General features: G+C 45.3%; 1 protein-coding gene and 1 long non-coding RNA gene across 3 annotated transcripts in view; one reads left to right on the top strand and one right to left on the bottom strand.

Annotated features, from left to right (window-relative positions):
- Positions 1-4,589: 4,589 nt before the first annotated feature.
- The window catches only part of Rab23 (RAB23, member RAS oncogene family), a 35,983-nt gene continuing 16,503 nt past the window's right edge, over positions 4,590-24,069 (bottom strand). For both annotated transcript variants that reach the window (XM_036167112.1, XM_036167113.1), the window contains exons 5-8: positions 13,469-13,625; positions 11,269-11,351; positions 9,759-9,851; positions 4,590-7,642 (exon numbers count right to left, since the gene is read on the bottom strand). In XM_036167112.1, coding sequence (XP_036023005.1) covers positions 7,503-7,642; positions 9,759-9,851; positions 11,269-11,351; positions 13,469-13,625 — 473 coding nt within the window. In that variant the 3' untranslated portion in view covers positions 4,590-7,502. The remainder of the gene's footprint in view (positions 7,643-9,758; positions 9,852-11,268; positions 11,352-13,468; positions 13,626-24,069) is intronic.
- LOC118569350 lies at positions 13,002-15,453 on the top strand. Its single transcript, XR_004943069.1, has 2 exons — positions 13,002-13,309; positions 15,159-15,453. It is a non-coding gene; the product is annotated as an uncharacterized LOC118569350 (long non-coding RNA).

The following is a 24,069-nucleotide window of genomic DNA, read 5'->3' as shown; positions in this document are numbered from 1 at the left end:
CTCTCTAGCACTGGGCATTGCCTTTTGACCCTCAGACACAAAGCCCCTTACTTAACCAGCACCTTGTTTGCAGAGAAGGCTGACCAGCACGCTCATTTCTGTGACTCAAAAAGCAGAGATGGAACATGTGTAGTGCCAGCGAGGCACCAACTCCTCAGCAACTCCTCTGCAGTGAGTCATTTGAAACACAAGTTTTATTAGGATGCAGACATTTTTTCATACCCAAAGACCAAGGTCTATATGGATCGTTCTCTCTCAGCACAGACCCTGCTGAGCTAAGCCTTCTGGGCCACAGTGCTAAGTTAGTCCCTGTGGAAGATCCCCACCGCGGCATCTGTCTGCAGATCGATGCCTGCCACCAGGCTTGCTCTGTCACGGTGTTTCCTGTCACCTGGCTCTTTGACAGCTTCTTGTTTGTTTATTTGTTTGAGACAGGATTTCTCTGTGTAGCCCTGGCTGTCCTGGGGTTCTGTAGACCAGGCTGGCCTTGAACTCAAGAAAGCTGCCTGCCTCTGCCTCCAAAGCGCTGAGGTAAAAGGTGTGTGCCACCCGTGGCCTGGCCTTTGCCAGCTTCTTAAACTTATGACGTACACAAAATTTCCTTAGGCTCTCAAATGTCAGCCTCTCTGATTCCTTTCTACCCTGGGAAGATATGCCCACCTCCTCCAATTCACTCATTCTGTATCTGTCCAGAATTTCTGTCATGAATTCTGGCTATCTCCTTGACCTTTGTATTCTTTGCATTATTTCCTTTTCATTTAAAAAAAAAAAATTGATTATATGTACAGTGTTCTGCCTGCATATACGCCTGCATGCCAGAAGGGGGCACCAGACCTCATTACAGATGGTTGTGAGCCACCAGGTGGTTGCTCGGAATTGAACTCAGGCGCTCTGAAAGAGCAGCCAGTGCTCTTAACCTCTGAGCCATCTCTCTCGCCCTCCTTCTCCTTCTTGATAGATTTTATTTGTGTGTATCTGTGCATGCACCTCACACCCACAGAGCCAGAAGAGAGTGTGAGATACACACCCTGGAGCTGGAGTTAGAAGACGTGAGTTGCTTGAAAACGAATGCTGAGAATTGAACTCCGGTCCTCTCCAAGAGCAACAAGTGCTCTTAACCACCGAGCCATCTTGTTAGTCCTCGTTCCCATTCCTCACATTTTTTGGATGGTCACTGATTGCTTCCCACAGACTGGACTGTGGTCCACCACCTCCACGACTCTTGGGGTTGCTGGTCTGTAGTGTCTCCAGGGTGTGGGCCTTCTAAATATATTCTTTCCTCTGTCTCAACTGCATGTGACGCCCTCTTTAGGACTGCCCCTCTGCTCTTTGAAGCTGCTTTTTGCCTTTCCCTTTAAGGGCGGGCTCTGTAGTGTGGAGCCAGCATGACCTGCAGAGATGCTTACAGCAACCTGCTCAGATCCATCCACTAAGGGCAGAGCCAAAATGCTACCCAGTTAAAAATCACCAAGTGCAAAGCTGACACTTGAGTGATTTAATGTATGGACCCTTCCTTGAAAAGGGTTCCTGAAGCTTTGGAAGTATGGAAAGGTGAACACTTTCCATGATGAAGGTGAAGCATGGCTCCCCAGCTGAATGCTCCAGTGATTTAAAAATACTACTTTTTAAAGATTTTTAAGTGAGAGGGCTTGGGTTGGGGGATCTGGGCTCTTCCTCAGGAGTGGCTAGTCTGGATGAGGAGAGGCTGTGGGGCCTCAAAGGATTGTCCTTCCTGCAGGGACAGGATGGGGAGCAGGTGCCTTCCCGAGCTTGAAACCCCTCGACGCACCCCCAGGAGGCCTTTACGGGTGTCATGGCAGAGCTGATCCAAAAGAACCTGCAGGGAGACGTGCAGAAACATCAACAGCTGTGTGTGTGTGGGGGGACTTGAGCAAACCCAGGTCAGGGAGGCAGAGGCTGGAGGCACAGCTAACAGAAGATCGTATATCGTGAAGAGGGAACTGGCCTTGCTGGGTGGATCCAGTGTGGTCTTTAAGCTTCTTCGTCCCGTGCTTGTCAAACAGGAGCTGGGGGAGGCCCAGGCCACCGGGGAACAAAAGGCTAGACTGTAGCACAGTGGGAACAAAGTGCTATAGACCTCAGCTTCGCGATCCTTGAGTGGCAGAGCAACAGAGGAACCCCCTGCTCAGGTGTGTAGCAGGAGTTCCAGCAGGCTCCAGCAGTGAAGGCTGGGGCCCCAAGGAATGGCTACCCCATGGTGGAGGAGGGGTGGGGTACAGGATGCGGCAGCTCCAGGGTCTACACTAGAGTAGATAATAAAACAACTCCCACCCCCAAAAGAAAAGTATTGTGCACAGGGACACAAAGTATAGGCTGGAGTTCTGTCCACACCTCATTAGAATGCTTAGGCTTAGGCTTTACCACCAAGGAGTGATCAACTCATGGGGATGGTGGTCCAGGCCTTTCATCTCAGCCTGTGGGATGCAGAGACAGACAGACTTCTGAGTTCAAGGCCAGCTAAGGCTACATAGTGAGTTCTGTCTCTTAAAAAGAGAGAGACAACATTCCCTCTGTTGGGGTTGTCTTTGGGAGGCCCCCAGGCAGTGGAGCCAGGACCTGTCCTTGGTGCATGGGCTGACTTTTTGGAGCCTGGGGCCTATGCTGAGACACTTTGCTCAGCCTTGGTGTAGGGAAGAGGGGATTGGACCTGCCTTGGCTGAGTCTGCCAGGCTGGGCTGACTCCCCAGGGGAGACCTTGCCTTTGAGGAGGTGGGAGTGGGGGGGGGACGGGGGAAATCCATGGCTGATATGTGAAATTAAGTTAATTATAAAATAAAAATACTATGAAAATAAATAAAAGAGATTTAAGTTGGGCAGTTGGTGGCGTACGCACCAATCCCAGCACGCGGAAAGCAGAGCCAGGCGGAGCTCTGTGAGTTCGAGGCCAGCCTGGTCTACAAAGCGAGTTCCAGGAAAGGTGCAAAGCTACACAGAGAAACCCTGTCTCAAAAAAACCAAGAGAGAGAGAGAGAGAGAGATTGAGATTGAAGAAGAGATTCAGAAGTGATCTTTTTCAATTATCATTATTTTGTGTCTGGGTGTTTTGCCTGAATGTAGGGCTGTGTCTTTGGAGAGCACTGGGTCCCCTAGAACAGGCTTTACAGACAGCTGTGGGCCGCTCCGTGAGTGCTGGGAATTGAGCCTAGGTCTTCTGTAAGAGCAGCCAGTGTGCTTAGTGAACCATCTCTCCAGCCTGAGTTCCATTTTAAAATTGGAAAATAGGAAAGAATTTACCAGTCCCTGGAAGCAACAGCTTGCTCAGTGAACTAAAAAGCACACAAAGATTTGAAGACCAAATGTAATGTATCTGAAGTCCATCTATATAAGTATGCTGTTTTGAAAGCTGAACAGCACAAGTATGTAAGGACACGAAATAAGGCAAAAACGGCTGCAAATGTGGAGGAGGAGGCGACAGGGCGTGGATGAGTTTAAGCTTAGCTCTTCTCTGCTTGTGGATGTTTACTGCAGAAGGAAATGATGCGGAATGGACACAGGAGGGCCGTGAACGGTCAGCAGGCAACTCCACCTTTTGACCAGCAGAGGGCGCAGCGGGGCGGTGGCATCATTCCTGGCTCAGACTCTGCCCTCCTGCCTACAAAAGTCAAGGTAATGAGGATCTGGGTGAGGAAGTGTCAGGGAGAGACTGGCTGAGTGGGTTGTCCAACACAATGAACTACATAGTTATTTTACACCTAAAGATGGGATAAAGTTGTTTGGGGTCAAAGGCCTCAAAACATGAAAATAACTTTCTTTAAAAGACTAACAGCCAGGCGGTGGTGGTGCACGCCTTTAATGCCAGCACTATGGAGGCAGAGACAGGCAGATCTCTGTAAGTTCAAGCCTGGTCTACAGAGTGAGATCCAGGACAGGCACCAAAGCTACACAGAGAAACCCTGTCTCAAAAAAAAAAAAAAAAAAAGACTAATAGTAGCCAGGTGGTGGTGGTGTACGCCTTTCAATCCCAGCACTTGGGAGGTAGAGGAAGACAGATCTCTGTGAGTTTGAGGCCAGCCAGTTCTATAGAGCCAAGGCTACAAAGAGAAACCCTGTCTCAACCCCCCCCCCCCAAAAAAAAAAACAACCCCAAAACCAAACCAACCAACCAACCAACCAAAAACCCTACTAATTAGATTACAGAAGTTAGCTTCTAGAGAAAACCCATTTAAAGCACACTGCTATGAAGTTACATTAAATAACAGGCACCCAGACTATGCACATATTAGTGTACAAAGTAGCTAAGTGAAATACTTTTACATTACTTTGGTATTTAAAGAAGTCACATCTGCCTATTTATTTATTATAAATGGCCTCGTAAAGCTCATGCTGGTCTGGAACTCATCATGTAGCCAAGGATGGCCTTGCATTACCACATCTAGGTCCTTTGAGCATTCCTCTCTGTACTGGTGGTTCACACCACACATACCACACAACATTGTAGCTTTGAAATGTTTTATTGTTTTGGTTATTGGAATTCATCTTTGTTGAAATTGTAATCAAGTAGTACATTTTTAAATTAATCCCAAAGGCGTAAGTACCACTCAACAGGAATACGTACAAGTTTCCCGTTCTGATTTACAAAAGCATTATTTATTAGTAACAAAAATATAGAAGGGGTTAAGTTCTTCCTTTGATCCAAAGATTTTATTTTCAAAATACCATTTATCAACATCCTACGTAGATACTTCAAGAGACAACAGGAGTAGTAACAAAGAGTCCTGTGGCCAAATCATTACCTGGGAGCTTGGTGCCTGGGTATCTCAGACCCCACTGTGGTTTACTTACCTGTATGCAGATAACTTCATTTGTATGATAGCCTTTTACATATGAAACCCTGCAGAGTAACAACTCTCACCCTGTGGCCCCCTGCAGCCAGTCAGCCAGAGCTGCTTTAATGAGGGTTCCCAGAGCACCTCACAGCAGGTACCAGAATCCCTCCAAAGGTTAACATCATCTCACATCACAAGAGCACACCTCAGGGTGAGACATCAGGTCCTATGGCCCATTCATGCCAAACCTTTGGACAAGGCCCCAGGCCCGGTGGCAGGCATGTGTGGCCCTACTCCTGAGTTCTCAGCAGCCACCTGACTTCACTCTGCAGGGAAGGGTCACACATCCTCTCTGTGGTGGTGTTTGCTTTCATTTGAAAAGGATGTGGGCTGTCGCTTTGAGTGGATAACAACAGTTCGACCTGCTTTTACTTGTACTGCCTTCCATGGGCTGTTTTCTGCACTATTGAATTCATAGGCAGACACTGGAAGAAGAAACCTGAGGAATGCTTAGATATGGCGAGTATTCCGCAACTCTGTGCCTGACACTAAAAACCGGTGATGATGTATGTACAAAGAGTCAACTGGAGCACAGATGGACAATGGCCCGGAGTCCTGGACAGGGTTTTCTATCATCACCAAAGGGCTTTCACCAGAACTCCGTATTACATTCTTAAAAGTCACAGCCACAAAAGAAAACAATATGACCTCTGAAGGTTTCAGAATTGAACACACTGATAAATTAATATTACTTGTGGCTGATTTTAGACCTTTTATAGTTAAGTATAAAATATAGCAATGCAAAGTAAAAATTCGAATGTGTGACAAAGACTTCTGTTTAAAAAAAAAAGGATAAAACAAAGTACATAAAATTCTGTTACAAATATTAAGGAACCAGCAGCCATCATCAGACTGGGTCATTATTTTATAGAGAAGTATTACACGTCTCTTTACCACACATTCAGTGACTATGAATGAAGCGACAATGTTCTATAATGAATTCTTCCAATTAAAAAATGACAATTAAGATTACCTGCCACCAAATACACTTTGTGCAAAAACTAAAGAGACCATATTTGAAGAGAGAAAAGACACGCCGCAGGCACCTGGGTACCCTGGTTAGGAGCCAAGTTCCCCACTCTTGTTCCACTCCCAGCAATGGGAGTGCTAAGAACTGACTAACACAAGATAAACATCTGTACTACTTGGGGATGGCTGATGCCTGATGGGTTCAGTGTTGTGAAAAGCAAGCAATCAGTCTGGACTGTGTAACAAGGGCACTCAGTGATTTCTACTATGATCTCAACATTAATCTGGGCAGGATAAGGGTGGTACAATGGGGGTAAACTTAAAAAAAAAAAGGAGAAATACGTCAAACATCTATATATTTTAGTAAAAACAACAGAAATGACTTCATAGCACATTTTCCAAGAAAAATCATTTTTATATGTTTTGAAATCCCATGAAAACCAGGAACGTGGAAAGGAGTTTATACTTTAAAAACAAATCCACTGATTTAAAAAGATCAGTTTTTACGAGAACTCATGAAATTATCCCTCTTTGGCAGGCTAGTGTCCCAGCTTGCAAGTTTGCATCCATCATTTATTTACATACTGGGTCATTTCTTTACGGACTTTTCTGGACTAACAGCTCTTGATAAGGTGCCATGTAAACCAAAGGCCACTGGAAATTTAAGCAATAATCTTAAAACGCCATACAAGGTTTGTAAACAGAAGAATGCTTTAGAGTTGCAAGGTTTCAGAAAATCCATGATCTGGGTCAGGACCAAAGACTATCCTTTGTATATTCTGAAAAAATGGTTCCCTTCACCTTCCAAGTTCAGAGCTGTGTGGACCTGGGGACCAGGCTAAGCCTGCGACACCAGGAGCTCGCCATGCCTGCAGAGGCCTCGGAGAGACTCCCAGAACCTCGCTGGGGAGAGGCCCTGGCATTCGGATGTTTACGTTCCCTTCACCTACACGGTCGGAAACTGCCTTTAAAAGATGCCACAAGATACAAATTCCAGTAGTAAAGCACTGTAAAAATTAGGGGGCTGTTTTGGCACATGGCACATTTAAGTTCAAATTCGTTTTATAAAATATGTCTCCAAGTTCTCGTGTGAGACCAGAAAGATACACAATGTATAAATGGTTGTATGACTGGATTACTTAGAATCTATAAACCCTTCACTGGCGCACAGATCTCCGCTCGCTGGAGCCAGGTGTCCGCATGCACACTCCCACAATCTACACTTTACAGACATTGCACAAGTACCCTGACAGCACACACTAGTGCAGGCTGACAGTCTGAGGTTTTCCTTCAGTACTTTCCTTAAGCATTCAGAATGAACATTCCAGAAAAAGAACACTTGCTATCTCTGCTTGGTCCATAAGAGCAAAACTGGTACCAATATATTTAGCCGTTTCATTTTGTTCTCAGCATTTAAAATTCAGCAAAACCTGTTTTTGACATGTCCTATGGTGTTCCTTCAAAAACAGGAGACGCTTCGTCTAATGGGAAAAACTAGAACAAGTCCACAAGGCAGTCATCCTCCAGCAGAGGTCAGGAGCTACATTCCCACAAGCGCTGCAGGCATCATTACAATGTCAGCCTTCAGAGCGAGGTGCAAGGTCCGCTAAGACGCTAACACACCGCGACATCGGTGCGGTTCTCAGTGAACTGCTAATGCAATTCTGCTCTTCTCCCCGAAACAATTTAGGGTATACTACAGCTGCTAAAAGGGTTTCTGGTTTTCTTGGTCCTTTGTTTGTTAGGTCTAAGATTGATGATGTCTCCACCATTGAGGGTACTTGAATTCTGACCCAAGTGACTTCCAACAGACGTATTAAAGACACCTGCAAAAACCGGAGGAAAACAGAATAACTGATACACCTCCAAGTCCCTTTATTATTTACTATACATATTATTTATTAGTAAAATTAGCTATATAAACAAGCACCCCCAGTTGTTTTTATTTTTTTGAGCTGAGGATCGAACCCAGGGCCTTGCGCTTGCTAGGCAAGCGTTATACCACTGAGCTAAATCCCCAACCCTCATTTTTTTTATTGTATCAGAACAGTACATTTTAAGCAAACAGCTCAGCTCTATTAAATTCTATGCTGCACTACACCACTACCCATCTCCATCACCTCTTTGCATCCTGAGGCTATAACGTCATCACCAAAGTGGCCTACAGGTGAATGATAGAGAATGCTATTCTACTTACATTTTGAAATGTGCCATGTACAAAATGGAACTGCTAACTTAGGAACAGCTGAGCATCTAGATACTGGAAACTCTGGGCATAGACACTGTCAAGGAAACAATCCCAGACCCATCCCTGCCCACAAGAAGCTGAGGTCCAACAGGTGATATACAATACACAGTGATGCTGTATGACGATGCATCATCTTGGTTTTGGGTTTCTAGAAACAAGGTCCTTTTATGTAGCTCAGTCTGATCCTCCATGCCTAGGCAAGCCATACTATGTTCAAGGCCAGTGAGTAAACAGACCCAACACATGGGAAGCCCTAACTGCACATAGTTCCTCAGGAGGGAAGAACTCTCTACAAAGGTCAAAGGGCACACCTGACAGTGCTCTACCCAAGCGTCCAGTGAGCCACTGAGGCTAAAGACAGCTGTGAACATAACCCAACACAAAGCATTAAATGTATTTTAAATATGAGAATAATTTTTGTAACTCGACTGCATGGTTCTCAAGCAGGGGCTCTGTGGATGACAAGTCCAAATGTCAAAGGGTTAGAGAAAGTCTGTGGTCTAGCCTCAGATTTCACTGTGTTAGAGGAAAGGCCTGGATCATTGGGAGCTTTCTACATAGTCTCTGAAGAATGAATGATTCCTTGACATTAGATGGGAGAGGTAACCCATAGACTAGACAAAGGCAAAAGAGAGCACTGGGCATGCTCAGGAAAGAACACTTTGGGAGCCAAGAATTGGAATGCTTACAGAACTTGGGTGCAAGAATCTCTCTCCCCCAACACACACACATAGACACACACACAGACACACCCACACCCCCCCCCACACAGACACACCCACACACAGATACACACCCACACCCCCCCCACACACACACACATACACACACACACCACACACCCACACACAGACACAGGCACACACACTGCCCCACAGACACCCACCCCACACACCCACAGACACACACACACAACCCCCCACACACCCACACACACATACACACCCATACACCCACAGACACACACACACACCCACACACACATACACCCCCCCCCCACACACAGACACACAGACACACACACAGGAAGAACTACTTCTATCTATCAGAAGGAAGGGAATTTATTGGTACCCGGGAAGAAGACAAGAGTGGGGCCACGGAGAACCTCAGGCAGGTTGACCGCACAGGTGCCATCTTGTTTCAATGGCTATGAGGTGTCCATGACAGGAATGTGAGCAAAAAAAACCAAAAAACAGCCAAGAGAACAGAAGCCAGATGCCAGGAAAAGGTCCGAAGGAGCTATTTATGTGCATGGAAGGATAGAAGTGGGTACAGCGTGTTGACAGAAGCCTGGGAAACCCATGGTCAGTTACTGGGAAAAGAAGGTAACAGCGTAGTCTTCGGGGACAGCTGAACCTGTGCTAGTGTCCAGCACACAACGGGAAAAGGTGAGCAACAAGCAGTGAAAGGGAAGGGAATGGCAGGCGTGCCGCAGCCTCAGAAGAGAGGATGCCTGCAGCCTGCTTTGGTAAACACGGTCTTTGCAGAAGCTCTCCTGGTCTGGGGCCCGCTGTAGGAAGCGGAAACTCAGTGGTCCCGGAACTCTTCCTGCTCACTGAGCTTGGCGATCTCATTCCAACAGTTGGAACTCAGATTTCTCAAAGAAACGAGCACACTGCACATAAAAACGGTAATCAACACAATACCCAGAGCAAGTGCCAGGCGGACGCTCGCTGGAACCCCCAAGCACTTACCGATTTTGTTACTACTGGAATGTGTCTGCTCTGGTTCTTCGGTTATTTGTTGTTTGAGTTTCTGTAGATGTTTCTCAGCCAGATATTTAAAAACTAGAATAAACACATACACACAGTATGACTATGCATTAAATTAACTTTCATATTGCAATATTTATACTTACTACATAAATTTTAATTACATTAGGAGTATACAATTCAGTTAAAAATACAATTTTTAAAAATTACTTGTGCACTATCTGAGAAATACAGTGATGATACCATAAATAATAAATGTAAAATGTGTCCAGTGAAGAGATGGAAATGCATCTGCCACTGAAAACCTGGGATCATGATGAAGATCCAGCTAACAATAACTGGGCTCATCCTTTTCTGTCTTTGAGACAAGGCCCAGGCTGGCCTGGAACTCCTGCCTCGACTTTCTAAGTGCTAGGGCCACAGGCACCCACCCATGCCCTGCTTAAACTAGTTCAGTCTTGAAAGAAACATCCACTTTCTTCGGCTAAAGAAAGTTCTACAGGATAAAGACCCATGTGACAATCCAGCTGCAATCTAAAACTGAAAATTCCAGAATGAGAAAAATCTCCACATTTTCTTTAATCTTACTTTTTTTTTTTTTTTGGTTTGGTTTTTTGAGATAGGATTTCTCTGTATGCTTGGCTGTCCTAGGATTCATTTTGTAGACCAGGCTGGCCTCGAACTCAGAGATCTGCCTGCCTTTGCCTCCCAAGTGCTAGAATAAAGGCGTGTGCCACCACTGCCCGGCTCACCTTTTTTCTTTTTTAAAGATTTATTTATTTATTTATTACATATATAGAAGAGGGCGCCAGATCTCCTTACAGATGGTTGTGAGCCACCATGTGGTTGCTGGGAATTGAACTCAGGACCTCTGGAAGAGCAGTGGGTGCTCTTAACCTCTGAGCCACCTCTTCAGCCCTCACCTTTTTTTCTTAGACTAGAAAATACTGAAGAAATTTTGCTGTCTATGGGGTCTCTACTAGGGTGGACTAATAAAATAATTCAGTAACTTTAAAAGTTACGCACCGGTGTTACATAGATGTCTCCATTCACACTTCTACCTTGGCGGTTTTAGAATGTTTCTTTCAGTTATTTGTGTGTGTGTGTGTGTGGGGGGCATGAGCATGTGGAGGCAGCTGGTTCTCCCTCTCCTCCCACCCTGAGGGTCCCAGGGGTTGAGCACCCTGTCAGAGATGGCCACCTCGCTGGCCCTATGGCTTAGATTTTAAAAGACAGAAAACAAAACCAGGCCAAAAAAAGTAGCCCTCTAAGACTCTCAGCAGTTTCTGGGGGAGTAACAAGTAATCACAACTATTAGTGGATAATTAATTAAGGACCCCCTGAACAGAGTACCTTCAAAATGAACAATGTGACAAGAAGACGGTTTTGTTCTCAAACTGATTTGAAATCCGGTTTCTAAGCATGACAGAAGGAGCATTTAGACAGACCCCACCAATTTCCTGTTGCAATGTGCTTTAAAGGCGCGCTTCACCTTCGTTCACATTCAGGTCCTCCTTCACAGACGTCCTGTAGAACCTTAACTTCAGCCTTTTGGCCAGGGCCTCAGCTTCCTCACTGCATAACAAACACAAATCCAGTGAAGGCGTCTGTCCGCTGAGAGGCTCTCCGGAAAGTTACTGTCCAACTGTACTTGATAAGTGATATGGGAGCATGGAGCGTTAGAGGGGGGGCTAGAAGGAGGGGCACCGGGTCCTTTCTGAGGAGCTTAACAGGGCTCCCCTTAATTAAAATGCACGGGACGCTGAGTGCTCATCACTTGAGGGGACTTTCATCTTGCCTGCTCATGTGGGCCAATCATTTACCATAACTGTGAACAAAAGCATTTCTATAAGGTCATAAAACAATTGGACATTACCTTTCTTTAGAGAATATCTCAATTTGGGGCTGGGGACATAGATCAGTTGGTAGAGTGCTCACATAATGCCACAGGCCTGTGAATTCCAGCACTTCAGAGGTAGATAGAAGGGTCAAAAGTTCAAAGTCATCAAAGAACTGGTCTGAGACCATGTTAAAAGATTATTTATTTTTAACATTACTTGAATTTATTACACTATAAGTCGCTTATTTGGTTTCATTGCCAAGAGCTAAAGTGAGCACATTCATGCCACGTCAGTAAGAGTAAATTTTAGTTTCATGAGGGCTCTGTTGTTTGTAGAGATACTGGGATTGTAGTCTCCCTGCTCCAAAATGGCTCCCTGGGGCCCCAGACTCTGGTTTTGCATTCCCTGTGTGACCCTGTGACCAAGATTGGCCCGTGTCCACGAAAACACTTCTGAGAGGTCATCAAAGTCATTACAGTTCCTCTCTAGGAAATGGCTGCCATGTTGGGATTTAGCTCAGTGGTAGTGAGCTTGCCTAGCAAGTGCAAGGCCCTGGGTTCGGCCCTCACCTCTGGCAATTAAAAAAAAAAAAAGACTATGAAGAACATCTGAGCAGTCCTACAGAGGGCCTTCCCCAAGTGAATGAGACACGCTAGAGTGGATTCGTACAGGACATGAATACAGCCCCAGCATGTACAAGGCCGGGGTCCACCTGGGTAGAGAACGCACTTACACAGCTCAGGCCACACGCACGCACACACTCTCCAACAGCAAAGCAAGAAGGGAAGCAAGAGAAAGAAAAATTAAAAATAAAGCATGTGTTTAGAAGTTATCAAAACAGCCGGGCGGCGGCGGCGGTGGCGCACGCCTGTCATCCCAGCACTCGGGAGGCAGAGCCAGGAGGATCTCTGTGAGTTCGAGGCCAGCCTGGACTACAGAGTGAGTGCCAGGACAGGCTCCAAAGCTACAGAGACCTGTCTCGAAAAACCAAAAAAAGTTAGCAAAATATTATTAATAATGAATAGATATGTGTAGGTAAAAATTATCTGGATGATTAACTAAGAAATTTGAGGGAATGGAGAGATGGCTCGCCGCCCACCATGAGGCCCGCCGCCCACCACGAGGCCCACGGTAAGAAGCTGGATGCGGTCTCATATGCACCTGAAATTCTAGAACTGGGGGTATGGAGACAGGAAGATCACTGGTGCTTACTTCCTACAAGCTTGGTTGCCTGCTTTGTTTTTCCATGTTCATGTGGAGACCCTGGTTCAAATAGCATGGTCTAAATTAAGGGGTGCGCTCTCTCTCTCTGTTTCTGTCTGTCTGTCTGTCTGTCTGTCTCTCTCTCTCACTCACTCACTCACTCACTCACACACACATACAGAAGCACACACACATATTTTTAAATTTTTTAAATTAAGCTAACAGTTCTGAATATGGACCCAAACTTCCCTTAACTCATAGACACAGAACATCTACTTACTATACCCATTAAGCACTAGAGATCTAGAGATGCTTTGCTCTCTTCCTTTCCCGTTTTTAATTTTTCTTTTTAGATTGGGCCTTCCTGTGCAGGGCTATGCCTACCTCAGCCTCCGGGGTGCTAGAATATAGGTGTGCACCACCTTCGAAGCTGCCTTCGGCACGCGAGCCAACTACTGTCGCCTGTGGCAACCTGCCAGTTCTTTTCAGGTGAGGCCACAGTTGTTGATGTCCACCACAGAAAGAATTTCAGGACAAGTCAGTATGAGGAACGTTTTAACACAGATTTAAGCAAGGGGGCTGGGGGACAGACACAGAGGACAGGAAAGAGTGGGGGTGTGTGTGTGCAAGAATCATAAGTCATCTTACTTTTTGATACAAGAATCGTCGAGCAGATCAATCTTGTTTTGTACAAGCACAGTTGGTATATCTCCAACTTCCGCCACTACTTTTTCTCTCCAGCTGGAAATGGCCTCAAAAGATTCCCTGTCTGTGGTGGAGAATACAAGCACACAAGCCTGGGCTCCTGTAGACCACAGAAGGAAACAGTTACCAGATCAGCAAAGCAACGGTGTAGGGCACAGACAGCCTCCACCCACTCAGATCAATTTCCTGGAGACCAACGCGCTTTACCAATCTGCTTACACTTCAGTGCACTTTCTAACTAAAAAGCACGGGTTGTTACAAAGAATCAACCGCCATAGTGTCACAGTGAACGCCCACTGAACATGGTAGAGTTAACACATTACAGAGCATGGCTTCATTCCAACTGAGGGGCAGAAAGGGCAGTGAGCGAAGAGGGAATGAGAGGCTTCTGCTAAAAGCTTCATGGTAGATTTGTCATCGGCTTATAGCACAGATCTCAGAAAACTCCAAAACAATTTTCTTTTAAATTGTATATTTTAGTCAGAATATCAGTGACTGTCTTAGTTAGGGTTATTACTGCTGTGATGAAATACCATGACCAAAATAAATTTGTGGAGGAAAGGAGTTAATTTCACTCACAGTTCCAAATAACAGTTCATCATCAAAAACAGTGGGTTGGGGGGAACTCACACAGGACAGGAATCTGGAGGCAGGGGCTGATGCAGAGGCCATGGAGGGGAGCTGCTTACTGGCTTGCTCAGCCGGCTTTCTTATACAATCCAGGACCACCAACCCAGTCCAGGGATGGCACCACCCACAATGGGCTAATTAAGAAAATTCCCTACAGGCCCGCTACAGCCAGATCTCAAGGAGCATTTTCTCAATTCTCTCTCCTCTCCAGTGACTCTAGCTTGTGTCAAGCTGACATAAAATTAGTTAGCACAGTGATCTAAAAATGATCATAACCAGTGCCCTGAGCCCACACACTCACACCACACACCCACTTACTGTTCTTCTGACCAAATCTTAGCTATCAACTGTCACATTATGCTAATGATATCGAAGACTGGAAAATAGAGTTGGGTGTGGTGGCCCAGCGCTAGGAGGCAGAAAGAGGAACAGAGCAAGTTCCAGGCCAGCCTGGTCTACATAATGAGACCCCATCTCAAAACAAAACAGAAAAGTAAATAAACAGCAGCCTCCCGGGAAAAGCCGTGACTCCCGTTGGTCCTCACACCCTGGTACAAAACAGGTGTAAGGATGTTAGGTCCCAAGTGTCCCGCCCCCTCCCCGGCAGCGCTGATGACAAGGTCCTAAGAAGGATTCTGACAGGGTAAACGAGAAGATTGCTATTGGCCTTAAACTCAGCATTCCTCAGGATCCTTCTGTTTCCCAGGAACCTCCTTATCCACCCCAGTAGTCAACCACCTTGGGCATTGACTTCCGGTTAATCCACTGTAACTGCTGGAAACCCCACCTTGCTGACTACATAAGATCTGCGTGCTTTCCGGCCAGGTGCTGTCTTCTAGTCTCGAAGGCAGATCAGTAGTTTGTTTCTCCAATAAGCTTTTCCTTCTACCCACAGAGCGGTCCGGTTCAGTGGTTTTACTGTGCCCTTGCTTACAAAAGTGTAGAACACGTTCCTCGGGCTCAAGAGAATTTTCTGGAATCGCATGTTTTATGTTCCTTCCAGGTCCCCCTTCTGTGAGATTCCTTCTGAGACTCACAACCCTCTAGCAGGACATCCTAAGACTAAAGCAGTAAGCGTCTATCACTGGAGTGAAGAACACAGAATGAAAAATGGTGCCGTGTGTTACTACTACAAACGGTGAAAACCGAGTAACTAACTACACGGTATCAGAGACCCCCAGGTCTTGGACTTGGAGAAATAGTGACAGATCACATTGCTACTCTGACTGAATGAGTCATACTTACTTGAATTGTAATATGCTCTAAAACTACAAATAAAACACTACCCAATCACTTAAGACTATACTATACAACTGTTACCTTTAAGCCTAACATTTTATATCCAATCAACTGTCATTTTTTTTTTAAAAAAGTATACTCTTGTATTTTAGTATGTTTCTTTTTTCTTTTTTTAAGATTTATTTATTTATTTATTATGTATACAGCATATATGACTACAGGACAGAAGAGGGCACCAGATCTCACTACAGATGGTTGTGAGCCACCATGTGGGTTGCTGAGAATTGAACTCAGGACCTCTGGAAGAGCAGCCAGTGCTCTTAACCTCTGAGCCATCTCTCCAGCCCTCAACTGTCATTTAAACCTAAGGAAATGGGGTGTTTCTGGGTATATAAGACCAAAGACTCTTAAAACTAAAAACCTTAGAGGAACTACAAGATAAAAATAAAAACCACAGCAGGTACTTCGGAAGCAGGGCAGAAAAACAGGAAAAGACACAAGAAGGCAAAGGAGCTGGTGCTCAGGGGTCCATCGGGGAGCTGATGTCCAGCACATATGCCCCGAAGGGTGACAACCCAGAAACTGCTTCTTTCTGCAGAGTATTCCCAACTAAGAATGGTAGAGCAGCAATCAAGTAAGGCCCGTGCATAGGCCCTCTCTTGGGAGGGCCTCACACCTGTTGGGCATAGTTTCTGGACTCTCAGAAAAGACTGCCCCCATTTCCTCCATGTCTGCAACACTCTGTGATCTCCTCCAAAAGCTTTTGATGGTAACAGCTAAGCCCCCCAAGAAGGAACAGATGCCACCTCTGTAACGGTAATGAAGCAAGATGCTCACCCGGATCCATGCAGCTGTCTCTTTCCCAGAAAGGAACTAACTCTCCTCATACCGGCTCATCCCGAAATCCTTGCCCACCATGTGGTCAGGGATCTAGTTCTGCCTGAGGTCCCCAAAAGATGAAGACAATGCCGTAAGCTGGTGCTGGGGAGAGGGTGGCCAGAACCTCCGCTCCTACTTCAGCTAACTGCCAGATAAACCAGGAAGAGAGAGAAAGAGCTCAATGCCACTGGAGAAATGAAGGGCCAAAGAAAACAGAGCCTCCCTCATCTATTAGGTAGGTGATGGGGGAGAGGCCAAGGGGATGCCAGGAGACAAGAAGCCAGAATGCTGATGCAACCAGTGGAAATAATTAAGCAACTGGAGGACACTGGCCCAGACAGACTGGCCCAGGCACAGCCCTCCTCCCTGCGGGGCAGCTGCAGAGGCCCATCCTTACCAGTCACTGGTTCGCCACCACCTCAAGCAGGTTCCTCTTGGTTGTGCCTCAAGGGATTTATGTTTTTATTTGTGGTTTCTTGGTTCTGTGGGGCCTTGGGTTTCTTAAGACATTCCCAAGAGGACCCGCTCTGCAAGGTTCTTTAAAGGGACTGGCCCCAAGTTTCTTCCAGTGATAATTAGCATCTATGTTCAGTACAGTAGCCTCAGGTACTGAAGCTCCCCGTTCCCTGACAGTGACCCCCCCAATCCAAACCCCATCTTCTATTTCTTTCTAGGATAACACCCCAAATAAATCACAGGGTAGGATGGGGTACAAGGAGAAACTGTTGAACTTTTCTGACAACATAATAAAAAACTGTCTAAAAGCCAGGCAGTTGTGGCACACGCCTTTAATACAAGCGCTTGGAAGACAGAGGCAGGTGGGCTTCTGTGAGTTCCAGCACATCCTGGTCTACAGAGTTTCCAGGACAGGCTCCAAAGCTACACAGAGAAAACTCTCTCAGGGGATTGGAGAAATGGCTCAGAGGTTAAGAGCACTGAGTGCTCTTCTGGAGTTCAATTCCCAGCAACCACATGGTGGCTCACAACCATCTGTAATGAGATCTGGCGCCCTCTTCTGGCCTGCAGACAGAACACTGTATACATAATAGATAAATAAACCTTTTAAACAACAACACTGTCTATAGAGCCGGAGGAGAACACTGGAGTCACCTGTGTCAAAAAGGAAAGTAGACAGAACACAACGCTCCCCACAAACACCGGTACAACAGAACCACCAATACTAACACTGAGATAACAAGAGTAGACCCTAACGCCAGCTCCAGTCTCTGGAAAGACCGACCAGTAAGCAGATCTCCAAGCACAGTGCTTCACCTGACAGTGAGCCTTCAGATCAGACACACATCTAGCTTAACCTCACCGGGACATGGACAACCTACCCTGAAGGGTAGTGACCAATTCCCACACTCAGGAGCCAGCCACCCAACTCTGCTAGGGATGGTGTGTCCCGGGCCCTTCCCTCATACATACTGGAATTTGAACTGGCTTGATGTACCACAGGTCTTGAGCAGCTCAGCACATGCCATGCCCAGCAGTCAGTATTATACAGTCCACTCTGCCAGCTCTTAAATACTTCCCATCCCCTTTACAGATGTCTCCTGCACTTGCTTGGGGGAGGGTGAAATAGATGATTAATCCACAGCATTATGAATGTCTGTAGTAACCGCTACTCACTGAGAACATAAGCAGGTTCTGACTACGGTGACAGTGATACAAACTTATGGATATAGGCACAAATAACTAAAAGGCAATTTGACAGCATACCATTTAACAGATCACCAAGGACCTAAGACCTCCTCAGTCACGGCTTCTCAGGTTGATAGCACCAGGCGTGCAATCACTCCTGAGAAGCAGCTCCACACTCGATCAGAAAGAGTCGGTCACCCCCGTAACTGTGGGCATGTGTTGCCAGGGACGTCTGTTGTACTGTAGCATACAAAATCCAATGCTAAATGAGACCGCTGATGTCTCTTCTCTCCCAAGAGCCTGCAAGGTGCCTTCCAGCTCCACCAAAGCCAGCCATCTGGGAGGGTCTCCTGGTCAGCAGAGATTGACGACTCCTTTATGTCCTTTTCCTGAGGGAGTGGGGTCTTCGGCAGTAAGGGCTTACCATTCGGAGACGGTAGGAAACCATGAGAGATAGTATCAGCCTGTGTTGTTTTCGGCTACCTCTGGGGCATCCCTGACCTTAGGGAGGCCTGTGTCTGGCACTGAGATTTTTCATTAATAAAATCCCCCTGAGGACTGACGGAACAGAGTGATGCCTTGTTAAATTCTGTACTTATGGAAAGCCTGGAAGATGTGGCCCTTTGGTCAAGTGGAATAATATTGCACGGGCCTCAGTTTGCACAGATGCCCATCACTGCAGCAGATCACTGCCAAATTATAAACTTGTAATTAAAATCATTAAGCTCCCTGGCAAAGAGACCTACTGACTCCTCCCATCTGGAGACAAGGCTACTTGTAACTACTGCAAAAGGCCTGGGCATTTCAAAACTGTAAGAAACTGTAATTGATGCTCTCCCGAAGGGGAGAGCAGGCCTGGAGACCTTGAAAGGAAACACCAAGCTGGAATACGGCTGCTCTGCGGGAACCTGGAGTTTTTCCTTTTCTTTTAGTAATGCCTTGGGAGAAATAGAGGTAATTATTAACCAAGAGGAAGCAAAGGCCCTGTTGGGTGGCAGAGCTACTGTCTGCTTTGAATCCTACGGGCTTAAAAACTTTCTCCCTCACAGTAAAAATAAGATTCAAATGGTGGACGTTTCTAAGCTCCCCACAGCTGCCTCGAAGACAAACTGTAAATTCTCAACTGGAGAAGCGGCAGGGTGTCAGCTCTTCCACTGCTGATTTGTGTCCCTGTCCACTGTCAGGACACGACTTTTTAAAATCACAAAATATTCGTAGCTCCTCTCAAAAGAGAAAGATGATTTTGAACTTGGAGGGCACAGAGAACCGCCTGTCCCCTGCTGTGCCCACACCACCTATGAAGGGTCAGAGGACCCTGCAAGAGGAAACTGACAGCCTTTCACAACTACCATGGGAAGGAACGATGGGCAAAATCCCCACAGACAGAGGGCCAATGAGACCAGCCCCTGGCTGAGTTAACAAGTAAAATCAGACCCTAATATAACCCCCCAGAAAGAAATTCGGAGAGAAGGTCTTTGAACCCCTTAAACACCCCAGCACCGACAAGGAAGCCAAAGGGAAGAGAACGGAGGTTTGTGCAGGAGCTCCAAGCCATAAATGAGTCAAGGCCGCCCTCCCTGGCCAGTGGTGCCGGATCCCCTCTCCGTTACCTAACCTTCCTCTGAAGGCAGCCTGTCTCTCACTCTTAGCAGTGTCTTCTGTGGACTCCCGCGAGTCAAACAGTGAATACTTGTTTGCCTTCACGTGGGAGAATCAGCAGTACATGTGCACTGTGATGCCTCCGGGGATACACTCGAAGTCCACACAGTTTCCTCAAATTCTTAAATCCAACTGACACTGTTTTCATGCGTCTACTCTGGCACAGTAAGTCAGTGATCTGTTCATGTTCTCCTGTCCACAACAACTCTCAAAGATACGATCTCATCACAGCAACCAGCTACGAAGGGCCACCAGGTGTCAAAATACAAAATGCAGTTTTGCCAAAAGGAGGACCTGGGTTACATAGTGACTTATTCAGGATTTCTCTTAACTCTTGAACTGTCCTCCTGCTACTGTAAGAATTTCCTTACCCCCAAACAAAAGCAAACATCCCAACAATTAAGAGGATTCCTAGGACTAACCACTTATTAACTGTCCAACTCTATGTAAATTAAACAGGAACCAGAAACCACACACTAGAGCTGAGGAAAAAGAAAGCAGCTGAGGCCAGCCAAGCCCTGCATTAGGGCAGCTGAACTGTAAACCCCTCTTTCCCCTTTATTCCTGAGAAACAAGGGCATGAACGGGGCATGCCGACTCAAACATGGGAAAAGACAGGCCCTTGGTGTGTCAACCAGCAATGAGACCTGGCAGCTGGAACACACGGCCCTGCCTGAGGGCCATCCTCCGCCATCACTGCTCTGTGAACAGAGGTCCCTTACCCTCTCTCTCACCACACACTGGCCCCATCACATGGAACTTTTGCTAAAGTCACATTATATCCAGGATTACTCAGGGAGTTGCCTAATTTTTTTTTAAGATTTATTGTATGAATATTTATGCATGTTTTACATGTATTTATGAATGCATGCGTGCATGCATGCGTGTGTACTACATGGGACGTTGGTGCCCTTGGAGGCAGAAGTGGGTGTCAGCTCCCCTGTGACTGGAGTTACTGATGTGGATGCTCTAACTCCGGCCCTGAGTTGTTCAGGTTCTTAGGAAACAACATCTCTAGATGTTTCCTGGTGTACTGCACCTCTCTTAATACTCTGCCTTGCTCCTTGCATCAGATGAACTTGGAGGAGAAACAGGGTTACTCAAATAACCAAACACATCATTCTCCTTAGATACCTACGGAAAACATCTACTGGAAATGCACAATTATTTTATTTATGAGATGAACAAGGACATTTTCTGCCAGGATATTTAATTACTTCCATTCTTGATATAAACTAAGAGTACTCATTGCCTGAGATTAAATCTGCTCTAACTACTAAACTCATTGTCTTAACCAAAGCAGGCTGTTTCCCAGAAAACAAAACAGCAAATATTTATACAGGTTGTAGCAACACATTTGGAGTGGTGCATGACATGCTAGAGAACGATTTCTGACTTCCTCTGGCCAGCCTATTCAAAAGAGATCTCAGTTACTCGATCCCGGCCATTTGCCCCAACAATTACCCATTATTAAAATCACAGGACATTCTAAAACAAACAACAAGGACATAACACTCAGGCTGGCAGAGCTGCAAAAAGGCCTTCACTATATGCAAGCACACATGGGAAAGAATCTATCCAGTTCCCGAGGACCACTCTGCTTCTGACCTCCTTCTTCACTCAACAGATGGCCCCACCGTGAGAAAAACCTTGACAACAGAAGAGCTAGTCTCAACTCCCAGAGTCATCTATGATCAGGTCCTACTGGCAAGCCCCTGGTACCCAGTAAATGCCCAACTCCCCTTCTGGAATGATCACCCATTAATTCATTGGGCCAGAAAAAATGATGTTCAGGAGTAAACAGTATTTTTGGAAGTCGGCCCCAACAACAACTCACAAGGTATACTCAAGATACTCTATCTGTCCAAACACAGCCTTGTGAGACACTTCATGGCACGCAAGACACACCTCTTTACCAAACAGGCCATTTGAAGCCTAGCAGTTAGACTCTATTCAAATGCCTCCAATACAAAGACATAAATACAACTTAGTACTAATCTTTATGTTTTCCCATTTTGATGAAGCTTTTCCTTGCTGGAAAGCCACTGCCTACCAGTAGGAAAAAACTCTGTCACAAAGAATTATTCCTTGAGGCATTCCTGCAGAACTGTGCAGTGACTATAGAACTCACTTTATTGTCAAGTACTTAAATCTATCTGTAACACTTGGCCTATGATCCAACATTCTCTATGCTTACCATATTCAACCCTCTGGACTTGCTGAGTAACACTATAAAAACCAATGGGCAAAGTTAAAACTTGCTCTTGGCCCTTGTCTAAAAGTTCTCTTATTTGTTCCTTTTGAAATAATCACTGGGAATCCTACAAAAGTCATGAAGGATTAAATGGGTCATCTCTGCTTAAAGGGAGATAGATACACACTACTGCAATGGACTTACAGGAACAATAATTAAAAATTCCTAATTGGTCACAAAATGTCTCCACCATGGGCTCCCAGGAGATGAAAAACTGAATGAAAATTCTGACTATCAGAACAGATAAGAAACCACATCAATGACTCCCTTCCAGCTCCAACAGAGAGGGCCCTGTCAGATACTTGAACGGGCTCCAGACTGCAACACTTCGGGATGAGCTTGGATCCCTATTTCCAGCTCAGACATGTACCTCCTCCTCCTGAGGTCACATCTGGACTCCAGGAAGGCTGCATGATCCTCATCTTCTATTGCACCATCAAATAAGGGCCATAATGATAAAACTCAAAACCATATCCTTTTAGAAAGTTTTTGAAAAATTTTAAGATATATTTTAGTATTTTTCCTTTAAAAAAAAAAGTTGAAGTTGAAGACTTGAGTAACATCATGCCCTCTTTAGCCATGTTCTGTGGTGCCTGCTTCTTACCCAATCCTCCCAAGTTTCTTGAACCAAGTCTTTATGCTTGGAAAGATTCAAATTTCTCACCACCCCTGGTATATTTTTATTTGGTATAACTTGGATTTTCAAAAATTCCAGGAAAAGCCCCACTGTAAATCTTATACCTAAGGAAATTCCCTTTTGGCAATATTTCTGTTTTAGAGCTTAACCTCTATAACCAAGACACTGAAATAAATTCTCTCCAATTAAAAAAATAAAAAAGGAAACTATTTTAACTGGATCCAACCAGTTACCTGTGTTGCCATTGATACAGGAATGGTAAGAAACATCAAATTCCTGGCTATACCGGTTGGTCTGCTGAAGCTGCCTGTGTTTCCTATGGCAACATAACCTGTCTGATGCCCAGTAAATGTGGCCTGGATTGCTCACAGTATTGTACCTAACAAAACCTACCAACCACATGATCTCTGATCCATAGAAACCAACTTGGTGACCTCAAATTCCAGATGACATTCCCAGCACCTACATGGTGGCTCATAACCTCCTATAAATCCAGTCCCATGGCATCCTCAATGCCCTCTGCTGGCTTTCAGGAGTACTGCACATATGTAGTGCACATACAGATATGCAGGCAAACAATTGTACATATAAAATAAAATTGAATTTTTGTGGAAATTCTTTTTTTTTCTTTTCTTTTCTTTCTTTCTTTATTTTTTTTTTTTTTTTGCCAGAGCTGAGGACCGAACCCAGAGCCTTGCACTTGCTAGGCAAGCACTCTACCACTGAGCTAAATCCCCAACCCCATGGAAATTCTTATAAAGGGAAATGACATATTATAAGAATGGGTTAAAAAATACTAGACAACTTTCCAGGACTAACTCAAAGCCAAAGGCGGGAAAGAGCATGTACTTTAGCATACATGGACTGTTAATGTTAATACAGATGGAACCTGAGGAAGCTATGGGGAAACGGCCAAACTTCTGAATGCAGAGATTAGGACAATGGTCTATGGAAAATAACAGAAGGAGTTTGTAACTTAATACAATGCACTGTAAGAGCCCACATTCCTGGATTAAATGAACCTTCAAGGTAACTCATGGTACAGTTAGCTAGGATTAGAAAAATACTAACTAAAACTTACAGTCTGCTAATAGGAAATGGATGGATATGACTACAAAATGACTCCTCCTGGAGTCCACTTCCTTCTGTGGAAACTGAGAACTAAGATTCTGTTATACCCACAAAGCTTCCTTCTCACAGGTGTGGCTTCCTGTTCCTGCCCTCATCAGAAATATTTGACACATGAGGAAAGGACATTCTGCTGAGAAGTTAAGAAGACACTATTGCTATGTGATCTCTTCTGTAATGTAACTTTCCCAAATTGGAATCTTGTTCAATACTAAGATAATAGGACAAATCAGGCTATTATCCACAAATAAGAGTTACAATAGGTTAGATACTGAACACCAATCTCTTCTAAATTAGAGCTAGCTACTCCACATGAGGTAAGCTACAGAGTCAAACTGGATAGGAGACTGGAATTAAAAGATAATGAACTATTTCAAGTGTTCCAAACATCAAGTAAAATGTTCCATGAAGTATCAATGACTGTAGACAAAGGGGACATATAATCAGTCTAATTAAGGGGTGTGCTGACACATA

This window comes from Onychomys torridus, chromosome 18 (genome assembly GCF_903995425.1).
Source record: "Onychomys torridus chromosome 18, mOncTor1.1, whole genome shotgun sequence".
Classification (NCBI taxonomy): Eukaryota; Metazoa; Chordata; class Mammalia; order Rodentia; family Cricetidae; genus Onychomys; species Onychomys torridus.
This window is presented reverse-complemented; position numbering and strand designations above follow the sequence as displayed.